At 41.1% G+C, this 22,478-nt stretch overlaps 1 protein-coding gene across 5 annotated transcripts in view; it reads left to right on the plus strand.

Annotated features, from left to right (window-relative positions):
• Positions 1–22,478, plus strand: part of il1rapl2 (interleukin 1 receptor accessory protein-like 2) — a 483,040-nt gene that overhangs the window by 455,784 nt on the left and 4,778 nt on the right. For 3 of the 5 annotated variants that reach the window (XM_086305892.1, XM_086305858.1, XM_086305877.1), the window contains exons 10-15: positions 11,010–11,150; positions 11,929–11,989; positions 13,313–13,425; positions 21,075–21,220; positions 21,831–21,908; positions 22,025–22,141. In XM_086305892.1, the coding sequence (XP_086162018.1) occupies positions 11,010–11,150; positions 11,929–11,989; positions 13,313–13,425; positions 21,075–21,220; positions 21,831–21,908; positions 22,025–22,141 (656 nt within the window). The remainder of the gene's footprint in view (positions 1–11,009; positions 11,151–11,928; positions 11,990–13,312; positions 13,426–21,074; positions 21,221–21,830; positions 21,909–22,024; positions 22,142–22,478) is intronic. The other 2 variants (XM_086305868.1, XM_086305886.1) reach the window with 1 other exon arrangement.

A 22,478-nucleotide genomic window follows, 5' to 3' on the forward strand; every position in this document is an offset into this window, starting at 1 on the left:
GGGAGATGGCCGGAAAGATCGGGAGGAGGATTGAGAGAAATGACAAACTGGAGGATAGATGGGGAAAGACATGGACTTAGTTTCTCAAATGTCACTCAAGGGTTTGTTCGGGGGTTGTAAGGCTTTGAGTTTGGGCTCACCACAGGCTCCGGTTTGACAGGATTGAACATGGATTTATGGATGAGGAAGGGCAACAAACTCCAGACTTTCCCTTCAATCGCCTTTCCAAATTTGATATCATACTGTGTCCCTTTCCTTTTGTAGAACACACTTTTTTCTTTACAGTAGGCCCATTTATTCTGAAGCTTGTTTACGTGTTCATCAGATACTTTCCACTCCACCTTCATGCCATTATACATCTTTATTTGTTCTGTGCACTAGCTGCTCTAGCTATTTACGGCTATTGTCAGGATATTTCAACTCAGAATGAGACTGACGCTGCATTGGGATGGTAGCCAAACTCCATGAATATGACTAATGAGCAAGAATTGAAGTTGTCTTAATCTAACAGTCAAAGCAGCAACGCTCAGGTTTAAAAAATGAAGCCAAAGTGAACAAACACAAATTGCAGTTCCTGAAGTGGCCACTTGAGTTTGGATCATGCATTTCTATCTGATCTTTAAGTGATGATGTGATGGATTCTGCTTCCGGGTCCAAACTACTGTGTTTATTAAGGCTGTTGGGTTTTTAACATGTTTTTAATATTTTGTATCTTGTTCTATTTAATCTCAACAAGCCCCTAAAAACAGTCAGTGATCACTGTCAGCCTCTGTTGGTTTTTATTGCTGCTGTTCATTTTAAAGCTCAGTTTTTAAAACCTTATGATGTAACTCCGTCCGTCTGGTCCGTTTACAGCATCCTGCCATGCGATCGCATTTGTCCCTGACCACCAAGAACACTCATGTTAACTTTTATCGAGTGGAAAAAGTTAGTGTTCATCCTCCAGCTTCACTGTGTTTATGCTAACCATAGCTGTGTCGCTAGAGAGCACGTAGCACATCATTATATACCAGCTAGTCCAACTTCAGTAACCCTACAAACGTCACTGCTGTTTAGTTTTCTGTCTTCATTTATGTTGGAAGTGATAGCAGAGCTGTACGTTTGAATTCTTTCAGAAATCTCTGTCAGAACATGCTATATCATGTTTAGGTGGAAGCTAGTGAGCTAACTTCTAACTCTGTTAATTTAATTCTGTAATAATCCTGTTTTCATGGATGCCTGGACGTTAAACTTAATTGTTACACCTGGTAAAGCAGCAACACTGATCATTTTATTAAAGATGAAAGAATTTTAGGTTTTAACTCTCAGTGATGCCGCAGTGTTCATTTGACTTAAAGACCTGAAGCGGAGTTTGGACCCGGAAACGGCTAACGACGTCAGACTTAAAGACCGATTGTAGCACATGGGGGTGTAGCTGATCTCTGTCTATGTGCCCTTTGTTGATTTGGTTAGCCCCTTTTTTCTTATTTTTTTGTTATCTTTTATATACAGTCTCTGCAGTCTTTATACATTGGAACCACTGTATATAGACTGTATATAGACCACTGTTTCTGAGGCAGAATACAGTATCTGACCTGTCTGCACAGAGAGCCTTTAAAAACCTGCCTACTAGATAGAATATTACTATAGGCTGTACTAATTCCAGAGGCAACACAAGGTTTGAGTCTTTAAACACTTCATGGGTCCAAACTGAACAATGGTGTGACAGATGGTGTGTTTGGAGTCCAACATTCAGATTATTTTTTGCTATTAATAATTGTTGTTTTAGACATAATACTTTAGCAGCAAATGCAAAAAGCATTCCTGTCAAAGCCAGATGAATGAGATAAAAAACAAACGGGGAGAAAGAAAGCAAAGGCGGTGGATGTGAATGAGCTTTCAGTGCAATAGCATTGGGCTGTAAAGCCCGAAGAAGAGAACGAGAGTCTGAAAACTTATGTTAAAAAAAGAAAATCTTTTATCATATTCTTTCCTTTACATGCAGACACTGTCACCATTACAATTCCCAATTCTTTTTATGCCTAATAAGTAAAAAGCATGCTTAAAAATCCAACTTCAAAATTCTGCACCCATTTTCCTGTGTGCTGATATCAGGAGACGGCAGCAAGTGACTCATTACTAATGGAAAATATCTGAGAAAGATAGATGAAGGGGAGCCAGTGGTGACAGAGTGGGTGTGGGGGGTGCAAACTGAGAGAGGAACACAGAGCGAGGAGATAGGGATAGATATGGATGAAGGCAGGAGACAGAAGCAGAGATTTCTAAATGTGACTCATTACAATGAAGCAATGTGAGTTAACTTTACTGTAGAGCAAATATTTGGCAATTACTGGAATTTCACTATTTTTCTTCCCGCTCTTAGACCACCACCCCTCTACTCCGTCCCCCACTCACTGCTGTCCCTGCTCTGTCTGCTGTTAGGCGTATCTAGTGAAGGTAGTGTTTGGCTGATGGGAGCAGAAGGGTTAGAGAGACGTCTACTGGTGAAATGTGGTAACTTCAGCTGGTTTATTAACTGTAGTGGTGAATAAAAACAAAGCTGCATGGTGGAAGACTTTAGAGATGAACTGCACCAGTATGTCAACAATATTTCAGAGCAGATCTTGTGTTTTATAAATTTATCCTTAAAAATAGCCTTTATTTTGTCATGCAATTGCAAAAAAGCATGACTTGGCCATAAAATCAAGAAAGCAAAAGAACTCAAATTGAAAAAAGAACTGAAAATCGTGCGATAAATACATTCCAGTTACAGCTAGTGAGGAAAATACAGAACTGCCAAAGCTGGAATTTAACGTCTGAATCCAAACGAACATTTGCAAAGAGTTATTCGAAATCTGGGAAATTATGCAAATTATTAACACATCTAGGATGACATGTTTAGTAAATTTGACTAAAAAGGCATCACAATTATATGCAAAATAACATTAAATTCATTAAAGATTAATGCATCTTACAAATCAGTGTAGAAAGCATCTACAAACAGGCGCTCTCATTTTATGCTCTTAATAAGAGTTTTAACCCTTTCAGCATAGTGGTCACTACAGTGGACAGCTATTCAAAGGCTGTTTTCTTGTATTGGGGTCAGTGTTGATGGGATACTTGCTCATAAAACACTACCTTGGACACTGATGCGTCACTCCATACCTGCCACCCACTGGTCAGCCAGTGGACATGTAAAAAAACCTCTTATGTTTAAGAAAAACATCCTGATTGAGGTTGTCATAATTCATGCATGAAAGGGTTAAATGTGATATTGTGTGGTTATATTAAGCTTCCAGGGTTTCCTGCAAAGACACTGCTTACAACTGAAATCAACAGATCTTGAACGTTGTATTTTTTTTATACAATTATTATTTCTTCTTGAAAATTCTCAAGCGCTGCTATTTCTTGACATTTTAATCATGTCAGTATTATACAGTATCCCAGATGTTCAGCACAGGAATGCATCCTGCAGGGTCACACAGATCTTATTGAACATTAAGTAGAAAGTTTAGACGACTTACTGATGAAGTACATTTTGCTCGTGGCACTTTACCTTTGCATTATCATGATCCCACATTGCTTCCATTTCTATTATAAATGACCTCAGTGTGTTTTTATTACAGTCAAGGATTTTTATCAAGTTCTCAATTTCTGATCACATAACTAAGAAAAATGTACTACTCTATTGTTTACAAAAGGCACAATAGTACAGTACCCTGTAAAGGTCTTACTAAGGTTATTAAAACATGTGCAAACACAGAGACAGTTCTAACAAGCTTAAGTCTTAGATAGTCTTCAGGAATCGTTCTCCAGGCTTCTTGAAGGACATTCAAAGCTCTTCTTTGGATGTTTCTGCTTTTTGCTCTGTTCCCTGTCCAAAGGATCCCACACTGCTTCAATCATGTTGAGATCCGGGCTCTGTGGAGGCTGATCCATGAGTGACAGTGCTCCATGGTCTGTTTCTCTGTCCAGTTATGCTTTTACTGTATTGGCAGTGTTATGGATCACTGTCATGTTGAAAAAATGAAGCTGGTGTCATTGCATGGTGGATCAAAATCTGACAGTATTTTTCTGCATTCATAATTGCATCAGTTTTAAGAAGCTCCCCAACACCACTTACTGAGATACAGCCCGAAAGACAAAGGCAGTCTCCACCATGGCTGTAGGCATTCACTGGTGTACATCTTTCCTGATCTCCATACATACCGTAATTGTCGGGCTATAAGCCGCTACTTTTTGCACCAGCTTTGAACCCTGCGGCTTTTAGTCAGGTGCGGCTTTTCTATAGATTGTCCATGATTTTTGTGATATCGTAAGACGATTTGTTTTGTTTGTTCCGCTGTTGTACGGCACTACGTTGCCTGGCGGAAGGATCGGGGTTCAAGAGTGGTATGTTGGTCACATGTCCGTCCACCAGGCAACGTAGTGCCGTACGAAGTAGCGCGAAAAACAAACTTCAAAGTAGCGCTACGCGTTCAGTGGGAGGCGTGGATGACGAGCGGCGATAAACTTGCGAAAAGCAAGTTATGCTCAACTCCACCGGTGGAATCTGACAGTGGAAAAGTGTGAAAACATCCACGATCACCAACGGATTTTGAAGGGCTGGACTGCTGCATGATGGAGAGGAGGACACCGCCACGGCCCTTCAGAGGGTGTTCGACTCTGACACTGACAATGAGGATTTGTTTGGTTTTGAAAGTGACAACGAAGGAAAGAAGCGGAGAGTGGATGACGAAGCCATCCTGAACCTGTTCGTTTCCGACATTGGAGAAGAGGACTTTGGTGGTTTTAGTGCGCAGGAAGATGAGAAAGATGGTGGTGAATGACTGACTTTTCTTCTTGTTAAAGCCGTGTCACTGCACCTGAGCCTAAAAGGTAGTCTGAATCTATTTTTCTGGTGTGCTGTAGGTTACTGTTATGTACTACATTTGTTACTCATTTATGAAGCACAGCACATGTGCAAATATGTACCCATAACTTGTTTTTCAAAATATTAATAAAAGGGGTGTGTCTCCAAACAGCCATCTCTTTCCTGACAATTCCCTTTGTGCATATTCTCTTACATATGATAAGTCAACATTGAAACACCTGCGGCTATTAGTCAGGTGCGGCTAATGTATGTACAAAACAGGATTTTCCCCTGATTTTAGCTTGTGCGGCTAATATTCAGGTGCGCTTTGTAGTCCGGGAAATACGGTACTCATAATCATTTTAATCAAAAATTTCCCCATTTGGAGTCATCACTACATTATACCTACTGTCTGATTTTCAGTCCAGTTCTTGTGTAAGTCAGCCTCAGAGTTTCCTCCCTGTTTCCCTTCCTGAAGAAGCGCTCCTTGACAGCCACCCATCCACTGAGACCATTGCTGATGAAGCTTCAGTGAACAGTAGATGGATCAGCTAAAGGGTCAGATGCATCTCTCAGGTCCTGTGTCAGGTTTTTGCTGGATTTCTTCCTGTTTTTTAAGAACATGACATTCGCATGCTGTCTGTCTGCTGTGGATAGCTTTTCAGACCTGCCACATCTTCTTTTGTCCTCCTCTTGTCCAGTTTCCTCATTTTTTTGACTGCACATCATGTCGAGATGTGCCAGAGCTGAGAGCTCTTTGGGAATCGTGTTGCTTGTGAAAAGATTTTGTTTTATATCTGTTAACTTAACTCTCTGGTTTGTCAAACCATCAATATTTTTTATAGATTCAGCTGAACAAAAGTTGGGTTTTTGCAACAGCCTAAAGATACTATTTAAAATTGGTTCTTTTGATAAGTTTTATATTATGTGCAGAAACAACCGACGCTAGTTTATCCCTAGTTTGTCCCTAGTTTGTGTTTGTGTTTAATATCCTGATTACTGTATTAACCCAAACACAAAAAGGTCAGAGAAGAAGACAAAGACGACAACATATTAACTGTTAAATGTTCTGTTTAAATATTCTTGTTGTAGAGTTGTTAAGAATAAAACGTCGAGCATGTGCATCACAGATATGATCACAGGGTCGTGTTGTTCTTCATTTAGCCAATTATATCTGACAGTTTGGAAAAACAGGTAGTGTTGTGTCGCCAGGCAGTGTCTGATATGTTAGCTTAATAGTTATAATGACAGACTAATACTGTATCGTCAAAACCGAGAGCCGCTTACTGAGAGACACCAGAAAATATTAATTAGGGACTTTAGTTTAGTTCAGACAAAACTACGTGTACTGCAGTTATTATTGGGTGCAATTGTTAATGTACTTTATGTTGAATTTTAACAATGGACTCACTTACCCTCTACTATAGTGTGTGCTATTCCTCACCATGACTTGATAAATCCATCCAAATAACTGTGTGTGTGTGTGTGTGTGTGTGTGTGTGTGTGTGTGTGTGTGTGTGTGTGTGTGTGTGTGTGTGTGTGTGTGTGTGTGTGGCGGGTACACTAATGGATCATATTTCCCATGGTGTCATTCACCAGCCATGTTCCATTAATCTTCCATGCACTCATATTGCCTTGATAGTACTAACATCCATTCACACAACACAGTCTCAGCTCACACAGGTGTGTGCCCGACGCGCTGCTGTAATTTCACCTGTTTCTCTTTATCTGAGTGGTGGACTTACTTTGTAGTCTGCAGTTTGGTGAAACACAGCATTACTGCATGTTCAATATGGTGACCCTAAAAAATTAACTAACTGCAACCAGTGAAAACATGCACGCAAACTGTAAAACGTGCACTGATGACTACATTGTAAGTGCCGTTTATATTCCACCACAAGCGGACACGGTCACCGCCTTATGCGAGCTGCATGAGGCACTCACACAGCACCAGACACAACACCGGGACGCTGCGCTTATTGTGACGGGGGACTTTAATAGCGCCAACCTCAAACGCGCAGCGCCGAACTTTTATCAACACATCACCTGCCCCACCAGGGGTGAAAGGACACTGGACCACTGCTACACTACGGTCAAGGACGGCTACAAGGCACAATCCCGCCCCCCGTTTGGCAAATCTGATCACGCCGCCATCTTCCTCATGCCAAAATACAAACAAAGGCTGAAACAGGAAGTTCCGGTTCAGAGGAAGGTCGCGCGCTGGACGGATCAATCGGTGGCCGCGTTACAGGACGCACTCGATGACGCAGACTGGGGCATGTTCAGAAACAGCTCCGACGATGACGTCAACGTGTTTACGGAAGCGGTTGTGGGATTCATCGGGAAACTAGCGGATGATACCGTGGAGACAAAGACTATCACAACGTTTCCCAACCAGAAGCCGTGGGTGGATCCGCGACGCTCTGAGATCCCGCACCGCTGCCTACAACACGGGACTCATGACAGGGGACATGGACCCGTACAAAGCCGCGTCATATAACGTGCGGAGGGCGGTGAAAGAGGCGAAGCAGCGCTACGGGAGGAAACTAGAGTCACAACTCCAACAGAGTGACTCTAGGAGCCTGTGGCGGGGACTAAGGACAATAACGGACTATAAAGCACCAACAACCGGTATGACGAACGCGGCCGTGACTCTGGCAGACGAGCTGAACACTTTCTATGCTCGCTTCGAGGCTGCAGCTAAGGTCTCCAACAATGCTAGTGTTAGCGGCGCTAACGGCTGCAGACAGGAAGATACTGCCAGCACCGGAAACGTGCTCGTCATCTCCGAGCATGAAGTAAGGAGAGCCTTCAAGAGAGTGAACACCAGGAAAGCAGCAGGGCCAGACGGCATCCCAGGTCGTATCCTAAGAGACTGCGCATACCAGCTAGCTCCTGTGTTCACTGAGATATTCAACATCTCTTTATCTCAGTCGGTGATCCCCACATGCTTCAAAGAGTCCATCATTGTTCCTGTCCCGAAGAAACCCCACCCTGCTTCTCTCAATGACTATCGCCCTGTAGCCCTCACCTCAGTAATGATGAAGTGCTTTGAACGCCTGGTCAGAGACTTCATCATTTCTTCACTACCAGACACACTGGACCCACTACAGTTCGCTTACCGTCCAAATCGTTCCACAGACGATGCCATCTCTCATCTCCTCCACACATCACTCACTCACTTGGACACTAGAAGGGGGAATTATGTTAAAATGCTCTTCATAGACTACAGCTCTGCATTTAACACCATAATTCCCTCCACACTCACCACCAAGCTGGAGCATCTGGGACTCAGCTCATCTATGTGTCAGTGGATCTCCAACTTCCTAACTGGCAGACCACAGGCAGTAAGGATGGGCGGACATGTCTCAGCCTCCACCACTCTCAGCACTGGAGCCCCCCAGGGGTGTGTTCTGAGCCCCCTGCTGTACTCTTTGTACACATATGACTGTGTGGCCACTACCAGCTCCACCACCATCATCAAGTTTGCTGACGACACCGTCGTGGTGGGCCTGATCTCTGATAACAACGAGACGGCCTACCTGAAGGAGATTAGGAATCTGGAGAACTGGTGCCAGAGGAACAACCTCCTTCTAAACGTCAGTAAGACAAAGGAGCTGATAGTGGACTTCAGCACTAAGCAGGAGAGGAACTACCAGACCCCTGTCATCAACGAGTGCCCAGTGGAGAGAGTGGACAGCTTCAAATACCTCGGAGTTCACATCACGCAGGACCTGTCATGGTCCTGTCACATCAACACCGTGGTGAAAAAGGCCCGACAGCGTCTCTAGCACCTCAGACGCTTGAGAGACTTCCAACTGCCCTCCAAGGTGCTCAGGAACTTTTACTCGTGCACCATAGAGAGCATCCTGGCGGGAAACATCTCAACCTGGTTCGGGAACAGCACCATGCAGGACAGACGAGCTCTACAGAGGGTTGTGCGGTCAGCTGAGCGCACCATCCGCTCCGAGCTCCCTGACCTGCACTCAATCTACAGCAGGCGGTGCTGGACCAAGGCCAGGAAGATCGTGAAGGACCTCAGCCATCCCAACAACAGACTGTTCTCTCTGCTGAGGTCAGGAAAGCGATTCCGCTCCCTGAAGACCAACACAGAGAGACTGAGGAGGAGCTTCTTCCCGCAGGCGATACGGTCTCTCAATCACACCACCACACAGTACTGACCCACACATACAGTTCTTACACACACACTGGACTTTCTGGACATTGTTTTTGCACAACACTGGTCACTATATTCTTCATTTCCGGTTAATACTTGTACAGCTGCTGTTATTGTGTATATATTTATTTATATTTAGATTTCTTCATACATTCTTATATAGTTCTATATTGTGTATTGTGTATTTTGTTGTACAGTTATTTTATTTTCAACTTTAATTTATATATTTATCTTTATCTTATTCTTCCCAGTTAAATTTACCCTTCATTCTAATTTGTGTTGTACAGTTATTTCATTTTTAACCTTAATTTATATTCTATTCCTTCCTAGTTAAATTTACCCTTTTTAATTTTTCATATTTATTTCCTATCTTATTCATAGCCTTTTCCTTTTTTGTTTTCTTTAGGTCACGAGCAGTTGTCCAAGCATTTCACTACATATCGTACTGTGTATGACTGTGTACGTGACAAATAAAATTTGAATTGAATTGAATTGAATTACAACTATCAAACCTGCAAAAGTGTGGCAGTGCGAGTGTTCTCTCGTGTGTACCGAAGGTGGAATTATTGTCTCTCTAGCCTTGTGAGCCTTTACTCTTAAACAAGGGAAAATCTTTATCTGAAAACGTGTTTTTAGTTTGCCGTTCACAAATTCAATATTTTTCCTTCACTGTCAGACTGTCAAATGTGGTTCATGTGTTTGGAAAGCTCGACCTTTTCTTAAACATAACCAAGCAGGTTTAAGTAAGCAAACTGCAAATAAAAGCTAAAAAGGAAAAAGACCTTCTGAAAAAAAGCTTCTCTAGTCGATGCATGTTGTGAAAAAAAAACTATTTTAAGCTACAACTACGAAAGCAGCAGCAGTAGTTCCTACTTCTGTGTAAGTTTATACACAGTGGATTGTAGTAGCTAACATCTCCATCACCTGAAAGTAGCCATATTTGAATCACTACATGCTGCACACAGCTTTTATACCATTTCCAAAGAGCAAAATGCTTCACAACTTTTCATCTGTTGCTGGGAACACTGGGTGGATGTAAAGTGGTTACATGATAATTCACTATGAACCTGCCAAAAGTCAAAGACTGAGTGCTTAGAGAATGTGCCACTCAACTGGGGAAGTCATTGTTGTGAAAGTCTTAACTTTGACCCAATGCAAGGACTTCTGCATTAAATAAAACTCAAAGGCTGACGTCTGTCTGCTAACATAAGTGTTAACATCTGCATGTGTCTACCTCGTCCCTACCACAGCTGCATGAATGCATTGAATGAGCTACTGAAGTGCTGTAGACGACTCTGTTTTGAGAAATGTAAAGCCAGAGATATCAACAACCTTTCCCTACCTTCAACACCAACCAGTGGCAGCAGATGGCCCCGCCCCTCCCTGTACCTGGTTCTGCTAGAGGTTACTTCCTGTTAAAAGGGAGTTTTTCCTTCCCACTGTGGCCAAGTGCTTGCTCGTCGAGGGGTCATCTGATTGTTGGAGTTTTCTCTCTATTGTAGGGTCTTTGTTAATTTATTAGCTTCTAATTAAATAGACCGCCAGATGATTTTGTGACTCTCATGTTAGCGCATCTGGTCCAGTGTGTTTCTGTGTGCATTTGTCTTTTTCTGGGCTTCATTGGTGTGGTTTTCTGCGCTTTTTTTTTTGCAGGCCGTTAATAACGCCTCTAAATGCAGCTGCGAGTTATCAAAAAACACATTCAAATGAAAAGCTGATATCAGCATTCTGCATGTTTGTGTGTGTTTGTGTATTTTGTGTGAGTGAATGAGTTTCCAGCTTCACTGCCGATTTGGAAAAATGTGCCAATCTGAAGATAATTGAAGTAAGATTGTTGTCAAAGCAGTCAGATGTGAGCAGTTTATTTAAAAAAAAAGCATTATCTAAATATGTTTTGAAAAGCTCTGAGTTATTGGGGGGGACTTTTGTTCTTACATCAGTTAGTATTCCTCCAAGCAGACTGATCACTGATATAAATTTGTTGCTGTGTATCTCTGGCAGATATGTACCGTCTGGAGTTAGCTGGAGGCCTCGGGGTCATATTGCTGCTGCTGGGAGTCCTAACCGCACTTTATAAATGTTACAACCTGGAGATCATGCTCTGCTACAGGAGACACTTTGGGAGTGATGAAACTGAAGATGGTAAGCTATTTTGAGTGCTCCCTTTTTCTTCAGCACACTGCAGAAGGGGTCAGACAGGTATCAGAGCGCTGAGCGGTATCAGCATTGATAGGAAGATCAGAGAACTACAAACATGGAGCAAAATGAGAGTTAGACTGTTGCTGCGAATGAAACAAATTAAAGCAAAGGAATTATGCTATTGAAGTAGGATTTTCCTGTAGGGCTTCTACACATAGCATAACACAGACTGCAGGATGAGTCTCACAGTACAACACTGTACAGCACATAAGATGCACAAGCCTGTAGTGAAGTCAAAGAAGGCAATTAATAGAAACAACAGCAGAGTAAATGAAAATGTGTTTTTCTTTTTTTCATCTATTGATGGAATAAGGAGCTACTTGTGCAGCACTTTTAAAAAGTTACACTGACAAAGCAATGCAAGATCACTCCCCGAACAAAACAGCGAAACGGCCAAAAGGAAAATTATAAAGATGTGAGTTTGTAGTATTGATTTAAAGTATTGATTTCAAGTTTAGGTCCTAAAGCAGCTGGATTTTCTTAGCCGTGCATTCACAAGTCCAAAACATGAATTACGGTTTTCTCATCAAGTCTACATGTATTGATGATCAGGAGCTGTCTGCTGTCTTTTAGTGCAATAATTACACAGAAACTGCTAACATATATATACTGTATGAAGCACTGTACTCACAGAAAGACGGGGAAGCCTTGTTGATTGATTTGTCAAATCTTCCAAATACTCTTATTTACTGTCCCATGCTCTCTCTGTCTCTCTCCACAGATAATAAGGAGTATGATGCCTATCTGTCCTATACTAAAGTGGACCTTGACTCATTGGGCAGGTCAGGTTTCTTGGATGTTTTTGTGCAGTGCTGTGTAAACAGATTAGGCGCTAAACTTAAAGTGAGGATTGATACAAATGAAACAAATATCATGTTCAGTTCCTTCAAATAGCAGCAAACACAAAATACTTGAAATCAAATCAGCATTGCCCCCTTTGACCTGCAGAAAAGCTCTGATTGTCTCTGATGTAGAGATACATAGAGAAAGCGAAGCTGATGCAATAGCGCCTTTATCCTGCAGGGGGATCTGTGAAAAGACGCATAACAAAGGGATTACCTTTGCTGAGGAGTTCATGGGCTCAGTGCCTTTGTATAAGTCATATTTAAAACATTACATTCATTTCATAAATTATGTTCTCTTTTGGAGTCAAAGATGATGATGAACTGTTGTCATATAAGCTGTCCTCAATTTCTCAGTCATATCTTTCCTCTCTGGTTTCAAAAAGCTAAGAAAAAGCCACAGGTAAGGCTTCAGTAACCCCTAGATGATGCCATGGTGGCTCAAACTAGCTTTCATATATATATATATATATATATATATATATATATATATATATACACACACTTCCTGTGAGCATAGTTCTTTGCTTCTGTGGTTGAAACGGTTTAGACAAACCTCCCTTTTATATCGAAGCGTGGCAGCCACATGAAAAGGACTTGCTAGCCAAAATTTTGTCTGGGCTACAGACATGTTTATTAAAATACTACTTGTTGTATTGTTAGCAGTAAGCCTGGTCATGTTAAAAATCAAAAAATGAATAAATAAATTCATAAAATGTGCAGATGTTTGATATTGACCAAATTAAATGCAAAAAACTAAACCTGACAGCCCTACAGTGAGGGGATTGAGAGGCTCCGTTACTTTGAGGAAAGCATTCTGTTGGCATAGCTTCAGTTTACTTGTCACCTCAGAAGGAAGGCTCACCGTGAATCAATACAAATTTGCTCAAAGCGTTCACCTTTACACTCTGATTAAACATCTCTGTCCTGATGGAAGTGGCTCCTTCCTGGATGACAATGCAGTGATCTGCATGCTGAGAAGAAAATGATGTAATCACGTGCTACAGTCTTTGTACTCACAAGATCAGCTACGAAGATGCAACACGTGCTCGTCTGCACATCAAATGAGGGAATATCTTCTGGAATGTAGTGCTCCATCTCTCCTGTGGAGTTTAACAGAGCAGGGCAGCCCACATCTTTACGATGGGTTCCCCTCTAATTTTCCACCTGTGTGCAGGCGTTTGTAGTTAAGTGCATTCGCTGATTGATTTGTCTGTTATCTGATTTTGAATTTGGAGCCATGTTTGTTATTCCCTCTCCCAGCAGGACGAGCAGCGACGAGGAAACATTTGCTTTGGAGATCTTGCCGGATGTTTTGGAGAAACATTATGGATACAAGCTGTTTATACCAGACAGAGATTTAATACCCAGCAGTAGTAAGTATAAATCTGTGTATCTACCTACACACATGCACACACACACTCTCTCTCTGTGTAACTCCAATCCCCGCTACCCAGAATTCATCTCTCTGTCAGAATAAATAAGAACATATGTGGATCTTCATCATAACACACTTACAGCCACACACGTATCTATGTCAGCTCTCAGATGTACGCCACATGTACCACATGCCTTACCACAATTTCATTTATTTGTTCACAAACACACACGTACGCACACACGTGCATGCATGCTTGTACCCTCTCACAATTTGTCATCATTTCTTGGCTCCTGTGTCACTCTGTCCAACTGGAGGGGAAAATATGCTGGTCAAACCTGGCACATTCACAAACACACATATACTGTATTTATATATACAGTATATATATATATATATACTGTATTTATATATACAGTATATATATATATATATATATATATATATATATGTATATATATGTGTATATGTATGTATGTATATATATATATGTATATATATATATATTAGGGGTGCAACGATGCACAAAATTCACGGTTCGGTTCGATACTTTGGTGTCACGGTTTGATATTTTTTCGATACAAAAAAATGTTCATGCCTTTTTAATTTGTCATTTATTAAAATTATAAATATATATTTTAACTCAAAAGTACAGTTTTTAAATTTAACCCTAACCCTTGTGCGTGTTTTTTATTTTGACAGCGAATGCGCACCTGCGGACCACTTATGTGCAGCCCTGGTTATTTAGCTCATCATATTGCAGCCACAAAAATTCTTTTGTCCATGAAACCATAAAGCTGCACTTTCTTTTTGCCTTATAGTCTGATTTGTCATAACTTCTCCGTTTTGTGGTAAGCTTTTCTTTGGCTGTCACTTCTTCACCCTGACCTGTCTTATTTGGCTCAGCAGAACTAAAATATATATACTGCTACTTTTACACACGGACTCACATAAGCTCAGCGATTCTCTGCGCGATCAACCTCTCACATGTTTAAGCTTGCTGCGGGAGATTTCACTTGTCATGTTTGCATAGTAAGCTAACGGTTAATAAGACAATGTCAGAGGAATTTGTGCACAAATTATCATCACTCACAGATCAGTGCTGTCGCTCTCTATACACAGTTCGCACGATTGCAAAGTGAAAGCAAAAAAACAAGCGCAAATTCAAACGCGACTTCAATATGTCACATATTGACAGTGGCTCACCGATGCCAATGACATAATTACCCAGCTACATTTCTGAAAGAATGCAAAAGCATTGACATATATTTTTCCTACAATAGCCCGACGGGCAGGGAAGAGATAGATTTTGGTAGCCTGACTGAAAAAATCGCTAGCTCCGGGACGTCGGGCTAGCGATATTGCAAGCCCTGTATCTGATTGAGGAATCACTTATCTTTGGAAAAGAGAGTTTATTACAGAGAAATGGCTCTTTCCAAAATAAAAGCTATACTATCCGCTTCTTCTGGGCTATATTCTCAGCAGCATAAGGAGAATCATGTGCTAACAGCTGTCTAAATGACTCGGCTAAAGTTAGTAGCATGCTTGCTTTTTTTTGTCTGCTTCCACTTGTCTTTGCACTAGGATGATGTCGGTGTAAATGTGCAGTCATATTCGTTGTGTTCCCACTAGTGCTTTCAGGTTAATCTCGTTGAAATGACCTTAACGCCACAACACGGCAAATCTCCGTTAACGAGCTACCGCCGATCGCTCCGTGCATGGGGCTAGACGGCCAACACGTTAACGAGCTAACTGCGCTAACACACTAGTTCACACCCATGTAATTGAGCATTGCGTGGCACATCCAACATACTGTTTTACTTTAGTCCATGACTCGCTTACCTTCAGGGTCATACGTCACATGAAAACCAAAATAATTCCAAACGCCAGATCTGAATGAGGTTCAATTTGCCTGTTGCAAGGAGAGCTTAACTTCTGTCTCGCTAGCTTGCCCTGCGCTCTTCCTTCTGACTATGCTGTCTGTGTTGAGCGCTCAGTGGATCTGCGCTCGACAGTGCAGCCTAGGCGGAGTAGTCGAACACAGATTCACTGAGCGCTCAACACAGACAGCATCGTCAGAAGGAAAATTGATAAAATAAATTACAACTGTTATATTGTTCGATACATATGCGTACCGAACCGAAAGCACTGTATCGAACGGTTCAATATCGATACGAATATCGTTGCACCCCTAATATATATATATATACATACACACAGTGTTGGTCAAGTTACTTGAAAAAAGTAATCAGTAACTGATTACTGATTACTTCCCCAAAAAAGTAATCCCGTTACTTTACTGATTACTTATTTTCAAAAGTAATTAATTACTTAGTTACTTAGTTACTTTTTAAAAACACGATTTACAACCTGAATAGGTGATAAAGGATAGATCTTTCAGCCCAATTCTACTTTTTCTGCATAATCCATCATACAAAATGTAATCAAATGGAAAAGTCTCTTTTTTTAACTTGTTTTGTCAGTTTTAATCTTTTAACTTTATGCATCAAGCAAAAATTTAATTATATGCAACATTCTCTGACTTGAATGAATTAGTTTAACATTTAAAGCTATTTTCTGCACATTCCAGCACATAAAATAAAATATTTTTTGTGTTTACACTCACTCTTTCAAATAGATGCAAGTAAAACACAGCAGAAAATAAATAAAGTCAAAGACTAGCGGTCCTTTTGCTCTGTTTTCACCTGTAAAGCAGGACTGGCGTAGGCGGAGGTTTACCCTGGTGCAGGTGTGCCGCGGTCAGTTAAAGAATACGCGAGTTTCTCTGTGAGTTTCCCATTACGTCGTTGCGCACTCGGTGCTTGTTTGGAAGTTTAGGGGTTTTTTTCGCTGTAAAAAGAAGTTTTCTTCCCACGCACAATGGACGCTAATGTTTTTGTCACTTTTTATGGAATCAAACTCAAAGTAAGGTCAGTACTTCCACGCTTTAAACGCTGCACGCTCATACTCTCTCCCACAATCGATATGTGATCCATTGTTGATCTGCACACAGCTGTTGTCACTAACGGCGCACTCGCTTACGTCACTGTCGTGAGACATTCTCGCAAAAAAATCACGGTTTTAGTAACGCAGTAACGCAGCGTTCCTACGGGAAAGTAACGGTAAACCAATTACCGTTTTTGCAATAGTAATCCCTTACTTTACTCGTTACTTGAAAAAAGTAATCAGATTACAAGTAACGCGTTACTGCCCATCTCTGCGTATATATATATATATATATATATATATATATATATATATATATATATACATAGAGAGAGAGAGAGAGAGAGAGAGAGAGAGAGATATGTATAGGAATTTCTTTTACTTATGTATTAATCACATTATTTTATTGTATAATGCCTTGGTGCCACTGGATTTTAACATGTCTGACACCCATACAGTAAGACAAATGGTGGGGGTGTAGTAAGGAAGTTGGGGGAAGCAGACCAGAGTCTTTTGTCTCCTCGAGGACTCTGGGAAGTAGCAAGGGAGTGTGAACCTTAAGGTGTGAAACAGCTGTGTACTGCCTTTTGTTCCTGAAGAAGGTATTTAACTGAGAGCCATGCTAGACTCAGAGAACTCTGCTGACCGTCTGTCCCGCGGACATGCAGGGGCTCCATCAGGCTTGATTGTCTGCTGTCTTTGTGTGTTTGGATTAAAGAATGTTAGCTACCGCTCACCGCTCATTTGCAGGCTTTATTTAAGTGGAAAATTTCCACAACAATATATATATCTCTCTATATTTATAGAGATAGATATATAGAGATATAGATATAGACACCTCAAACAATGTGGTAACATGGCACTAAATACAACTGACGTCTTTTGTAGCAAAGATGTGACTGTCATCAAACCAGGATGTGGTGCTCACACAGGTATTGTTAATAATATCTGATGCAAAGCCCATAAAAACATTTGTGTCGTTTTGGGTAGCATGTGTGAAACCAATCTTGCACTTCCAACACGCTGACCTCTCTTATGAACTTGAGGGATATCCCATTGTTAATCTAGATGTCAGCCCGCCTTTGCAGATATAACAGCTTCACCTCCTCTGGGAAGTCTTTCCACAAGGTTTAGGAGTGTGTTTATGGGATTATCTGATTGTTCTCCCAGAATTGTATTTGGGAGGTCAGACTGGTGTTGGACAAGAAGGCCTGGCTCGCAGTCTCATCCCAAAGGTGTTTTTTCTGGTTGACCACAGAGGTTGGGACTCTGTGCAGGCTAGTCAAGGCTTCCACACCAAACTCACTCATCCATGTCTTTATGGACCTTCCTTTGTGCAGAGTTGTGCAGTCTTGTTGGAACAGGAAGGGGGCATCACCAAACCGTTTCATCAAAGTTGAGAGCATGAAGTTGTCCAATATGTTTATATTAGCTTGTAGTTAGGGCTGCATCAGCTGACCCCGAATCGACCCTTAGATACGTTGGAATAGGCCTAAGCTGCTGGGGGCTTCCCCTCTGTGTTTATACACCCCTCTGCACTTGTCCCAGCTAGTGAACTAGTGATTAAGATCCTTATTTTAGGTTTGACAGCATTTTTATTAGATAATGGTAGATGGTTGAGCATGAAATGAGGCTGCGGTTTGGAGAGTGAATACATTCAAAGGAAGAGGGCGAGTGGGGCACGAAAACAAAAAATGAACAATGTGTAGTGCTGGGTGGGTCATATGAACCAGAAGTGTTCAATATGTGTCCTTAGACATTTTCAGCCCAGAAAGTTCACTCAGTCATTCAAGGAAACTGAGCACTAAGTCAGAAGGAGAGCAGAGTAAGTATTGACTTTACCAAGTGGCCAAAAACATGGTTACAAATATTACGATCATAGTCTGTGTTCGTATGTCTCTTCTATATCTCCGCCTAGACTCCTAAAGTAATCTGGATAATTAAAAATATATTATCAACATTTTTTTTATGCATAGAATGTTACATATAACAATATAACACTCAAATTCATACAAATGATATCTCAAAAAAACATCAACATTAAACGTATGTCTGTGAAGGTTCTCAGTCATCCAGGTCATCGTAGTCAAAGAAGCTTGTAAAGAAAAGCGTCTGGACTTCTTTAAGTTGCTTGAAGACGTTTCACCTCTCATCCGAGAAGCTTCTTCAGTTCTAAGGTCAAATGGTGGAGAGTCCCAGATATGAATTCGCATGATAAGGTGGGGCCAGGTTTCACAATGAACTCACCCGAAACTCTGGCTGATTGGGACCCACACCCAGTTTCACATCTTGGCTCAGGCGATTAGAGGATCATCAGGGGGTCCTTTTGTCCCTCTTTGGGGGGAAACTCCCACTAGGTTTATATCTGGGACTCTCCACCATTTGACCTTAGAACTGAAGAAGCTTCTCGGACGAGAGGTGAAACGTCTTCAAGCAACTTAAAGAAGTCCAGACGCTTTTCTTTACAAGCTCCTTTGATCAACATTAAATAATTTTTATTGCTGTGGTACTTTGAGGAATGTGTCATTCTAATTATTTTAATAATACGTTTTTAAATAAGTATTTATTAAGCAGTGTCCCTAACACTGCCTCAAACTGACTGCTTTGTCTTATATAATGAATATGTAGCTTTCAAAGAAAAACCTAAAAGAGCACATCCTGCAAAGGCCTCTCTAGACCAGTATGGAAGCAAACTGGACAGTCCAATTAAAGGTAGTATAAAAATAAATAAATCTAAATAAATAGGATATTAATTCTAATTAGTAATGTCTGAGGTCTCTGAGGTCTAATGCGTGAAATAAAGTAATACAGCTATCATTTCCTGTGTATTAGCATTTTGGTACCAAAATCCCACGTCTCCTTGTCCTCAAAACATCAAACCAAAAAATATACACCGACTGAAATAACCGTATAATGTGGCACAAAAGACACATGCTAATATGTGCTCTTTGAATTATTTAACATTTTCTCCTAAAATACATAAATATGTTTACTTAAGTATGGTTCATAATGAAAAGCCACACTTTACGTGACCTTAGCTAAAATTATGCCCCTTCCCGACGCACCCAGCAGACGAAAAAGTCATATTTCCTGTGTTTGCCCTGAAAACATCCGAAAAACAAATATCCCCTGTGCATATAACATGTAACTTTTTCCAGGTTTAAATATGCCTACACTGAACAAGAGTCTTTTCTTTGGTAACCAAAGCTGCTGAAAGAGCAGCATAGCAATGCGACCCAAAACACACCATTCAATTATTCACTCCACTTAACCCTCTGAAATGAACAGGAGAGCGAGAAATAAATAACAAGGAACAGAAAGCAGTGGGTACAGGGTCACTGGTTATTTTATTAATTGATTTACATAATCCTCACAAATGGGGGAGCAGGAAGCAGTCAAGGGCAAGAGAGAGGCAAGGAGGTGTTAATGTGAGAGGGAAAATGTAAAAAAAGAGAGGCAGAAAGGCAAACCAAGAGAAACAGAAAAGAAAGAGAATGAATTTGGGGATGTACTGTACTATTTGTGCCCCTCAAATTGAGCGTGAAATTGCAATGTGTTGTTGGAGAGTCTGTCATTAATTTAGTTAGCAGAGATGGAGAAAGAGAGAGGTATTTAGACGGGGTGGGGGGAGCCGTGGTTCAATGAACACAAAGTTTTCATACTTTTTCTGTAACTACAAATTTTAGAAATAATGAGCAATGTGTTCCAAGAAAACACACACACACACACACACACTGTTGCAAAAAAGTAATTGGGTTGTTTGTTAAGACAGGTTTTCACTGGGTTTGGCGTGGAGGCTACTCTAATGCTGAAGCATAGTAGCTTCACCTCATATTAACTCACCGTCCACATCCCATCACCTGCCACTTCTCCTCGTCAACTTCACATATTCCTCACTTAGTTATAAGTAACAACCGGCGATGGTGGCTCAGCACAACTCTGATCCCCATTTAAGAGCTGACTGCATCGTGCTGTGTCAGAGCCAAAGTTCTTGCACAAGCATTTCTGTCACTCCGTTATATCCACCCGTCACTCACCTCAGGCATGTATGGACGAATGAACTTGACACATGCAGGAAGCGGGGGCAAGTGTTGCTGTGCGAGATGTTTCCCTTACATACTGTGATGGTAATTCACTTCTTGCCTCCTGCTTTGTCTTCGTCAAAGCTGCTGGAGCTTTCCGTGTAATCCAACAAGAATTAAAACCTCTCAGTAATTCTGGAGAAAGAAATGCACGACTGTTACAGGATTAGTTCAGCACTGACAATATTAAGAGCAAAAGCTTATTAACCTGCTTTTTTGTCACTTCTGTTTTGGCTCACAACAAAATCTGGAGACACAGGAAACTTGGTATTACACCATCATGTGGATATTCATGGAAACTTTTTAGTAATAACAGAATGAAAGGAAAAGTTTTCTTTTTCAATTTCAATTCAATTTTATTTGTACAGCGCCAAATCACAGCAACAGTCGCCTCAAGGCCCTTTATATTGTAAGGTAGACCCTACAATAATGCATACAGAGAAAAACCCAACAATCATATGACCCCCTGTGAGCAAGCACTTTGGCGACAGTGGGAAGGAAAAACTCCCTTTTAACAGGAAGAAACCTCGGGCAGAACCAGGCTCAGGAGGGGGTGGGGCCATCTGCCGAGTTGTCCCTTCTCTATTCATTATTCTTACTCTCCATGTGTCTCTCCCAGCCTACATTGAGGACTTGGCTCGTAGCGTGGAGCAGAGCAGACGTCTGATCATCGTTTTAACGCCAGAGTTTGTCGCCAAAAGAGGCTGGAGCATCTTCCAGATAGAGACACGCCTCCACTCCATGCTTGTTACTGGGGAGATCAAGGTATGAATTCAGAGGTCAACGGTAAAAATCTAGAGGACAGACATTTTTCCAACTTGATTGCATTATTATTCTTAACAGTTTGAAAAAAGAAGGCAAGAAGACTTCTTTAGGTTTGTGAAGACCTTTGACCTCACAAGAGGTTTCTTTAGTTAAGGTGGAGAGTCCCAGGTATTTAAACGCTAGCTGTGGTTGTTGGCCCACTATTGATCATGTGAGTCATCAGATGAATTAAAGCCAAAAATAAGGATAAAACCACTGTGGGACTGTCCCACCCCATCATGTGACCTATTGAGGTCGTCTGAGTATGATTTGGGTGTTTAAGCATCTGGATCTCAAAACTTCATTGCAGGTGGCTGATAACTGAGAGACGACCTCTACTAGGGGTTAAATACTTGGAGCTGCCCACCTTTTGTTTTTAGAACTAAAGAAGCTGCTTGAATAAGAGGTGAAATATCTTTACAAATTTAAAGAAGTTCATTCACCTTCTGTGTTCAAGCTCTTACTACTACCATAACCTGGATTACTGAGAACCTACCCGGACATTGCATTATTACATATGGAGAGTTTTGTTGGCGAAGGTCTTCTGCTTAGAAATCTCTCCGTGTTCTAGGTGATCATGATAGAGTGTGCAGACCTGAAGAATGTCATCAACTACCAAGAGGTGGAGGCACTTAAACATACCATCAAGGTATACAGAAAGAGCGGATGAATGAAAGGATGGAGAGTTTATGGGGTGACCTGAAGAGTTATCACCGGCCAGAATGGCAAAATCTTTTTTTTTGTAATTTGTCTCCTTCTCTTCAGGTTTTATCCATCATCAAGTGGAGGGGTCCTAAGAGCAATGAGCTGTCATCTAAGTTTTGGAAACAGGTGGTCTACGATATGCCCGCTAAACGCAGAGAGACACTGTCCAGACGTCAGGTACACTGCGTCTTTTTTCTTGTATTCTCGATATACTTTATCTTTCTACAGTGGTATAGCCTCCACTCTGGGACTGATTTATGACCTCTGAAAAGAAATTTCATAAAAAAAGCAAGTCTACAATACATGTGCGACTATAAGTGATAAAAACATTTTGGATAGCATGTGAATTTGTTCATGTGTCATTATAGAAACCCTTAAACTCAGACATCTTGATCTATACCTATATTAATAATGTCCATTTCATGCATGGGAGCCAAAAAATTCTACTGAGATGTACTCTTTCCTTGGGCGCATTCAAACAGGCAGATGGCCTTTAAAATGTCTGCAAAACACA

Source organism: Aulonocara sp. 'chitande type north' Nkhata Bay, linkage group LG2, assembly GCF_057382095.1.
Source record: "Aulonocara sp. 'chitande type north' Nkhata Bay isolate Kocher_YH1m ecotype deep benthic linkage group LG2, A_spYH_male_GT1.1, whole genome shotgun sequence".
Lineage (NCBI taxonomy): Eukaryota > Metazoa > Chordata > Actinopteri > Cichliformes > Cichlidae > Aulonocara > Aulonocara sp. 'chitande type north' Nkhata Bay.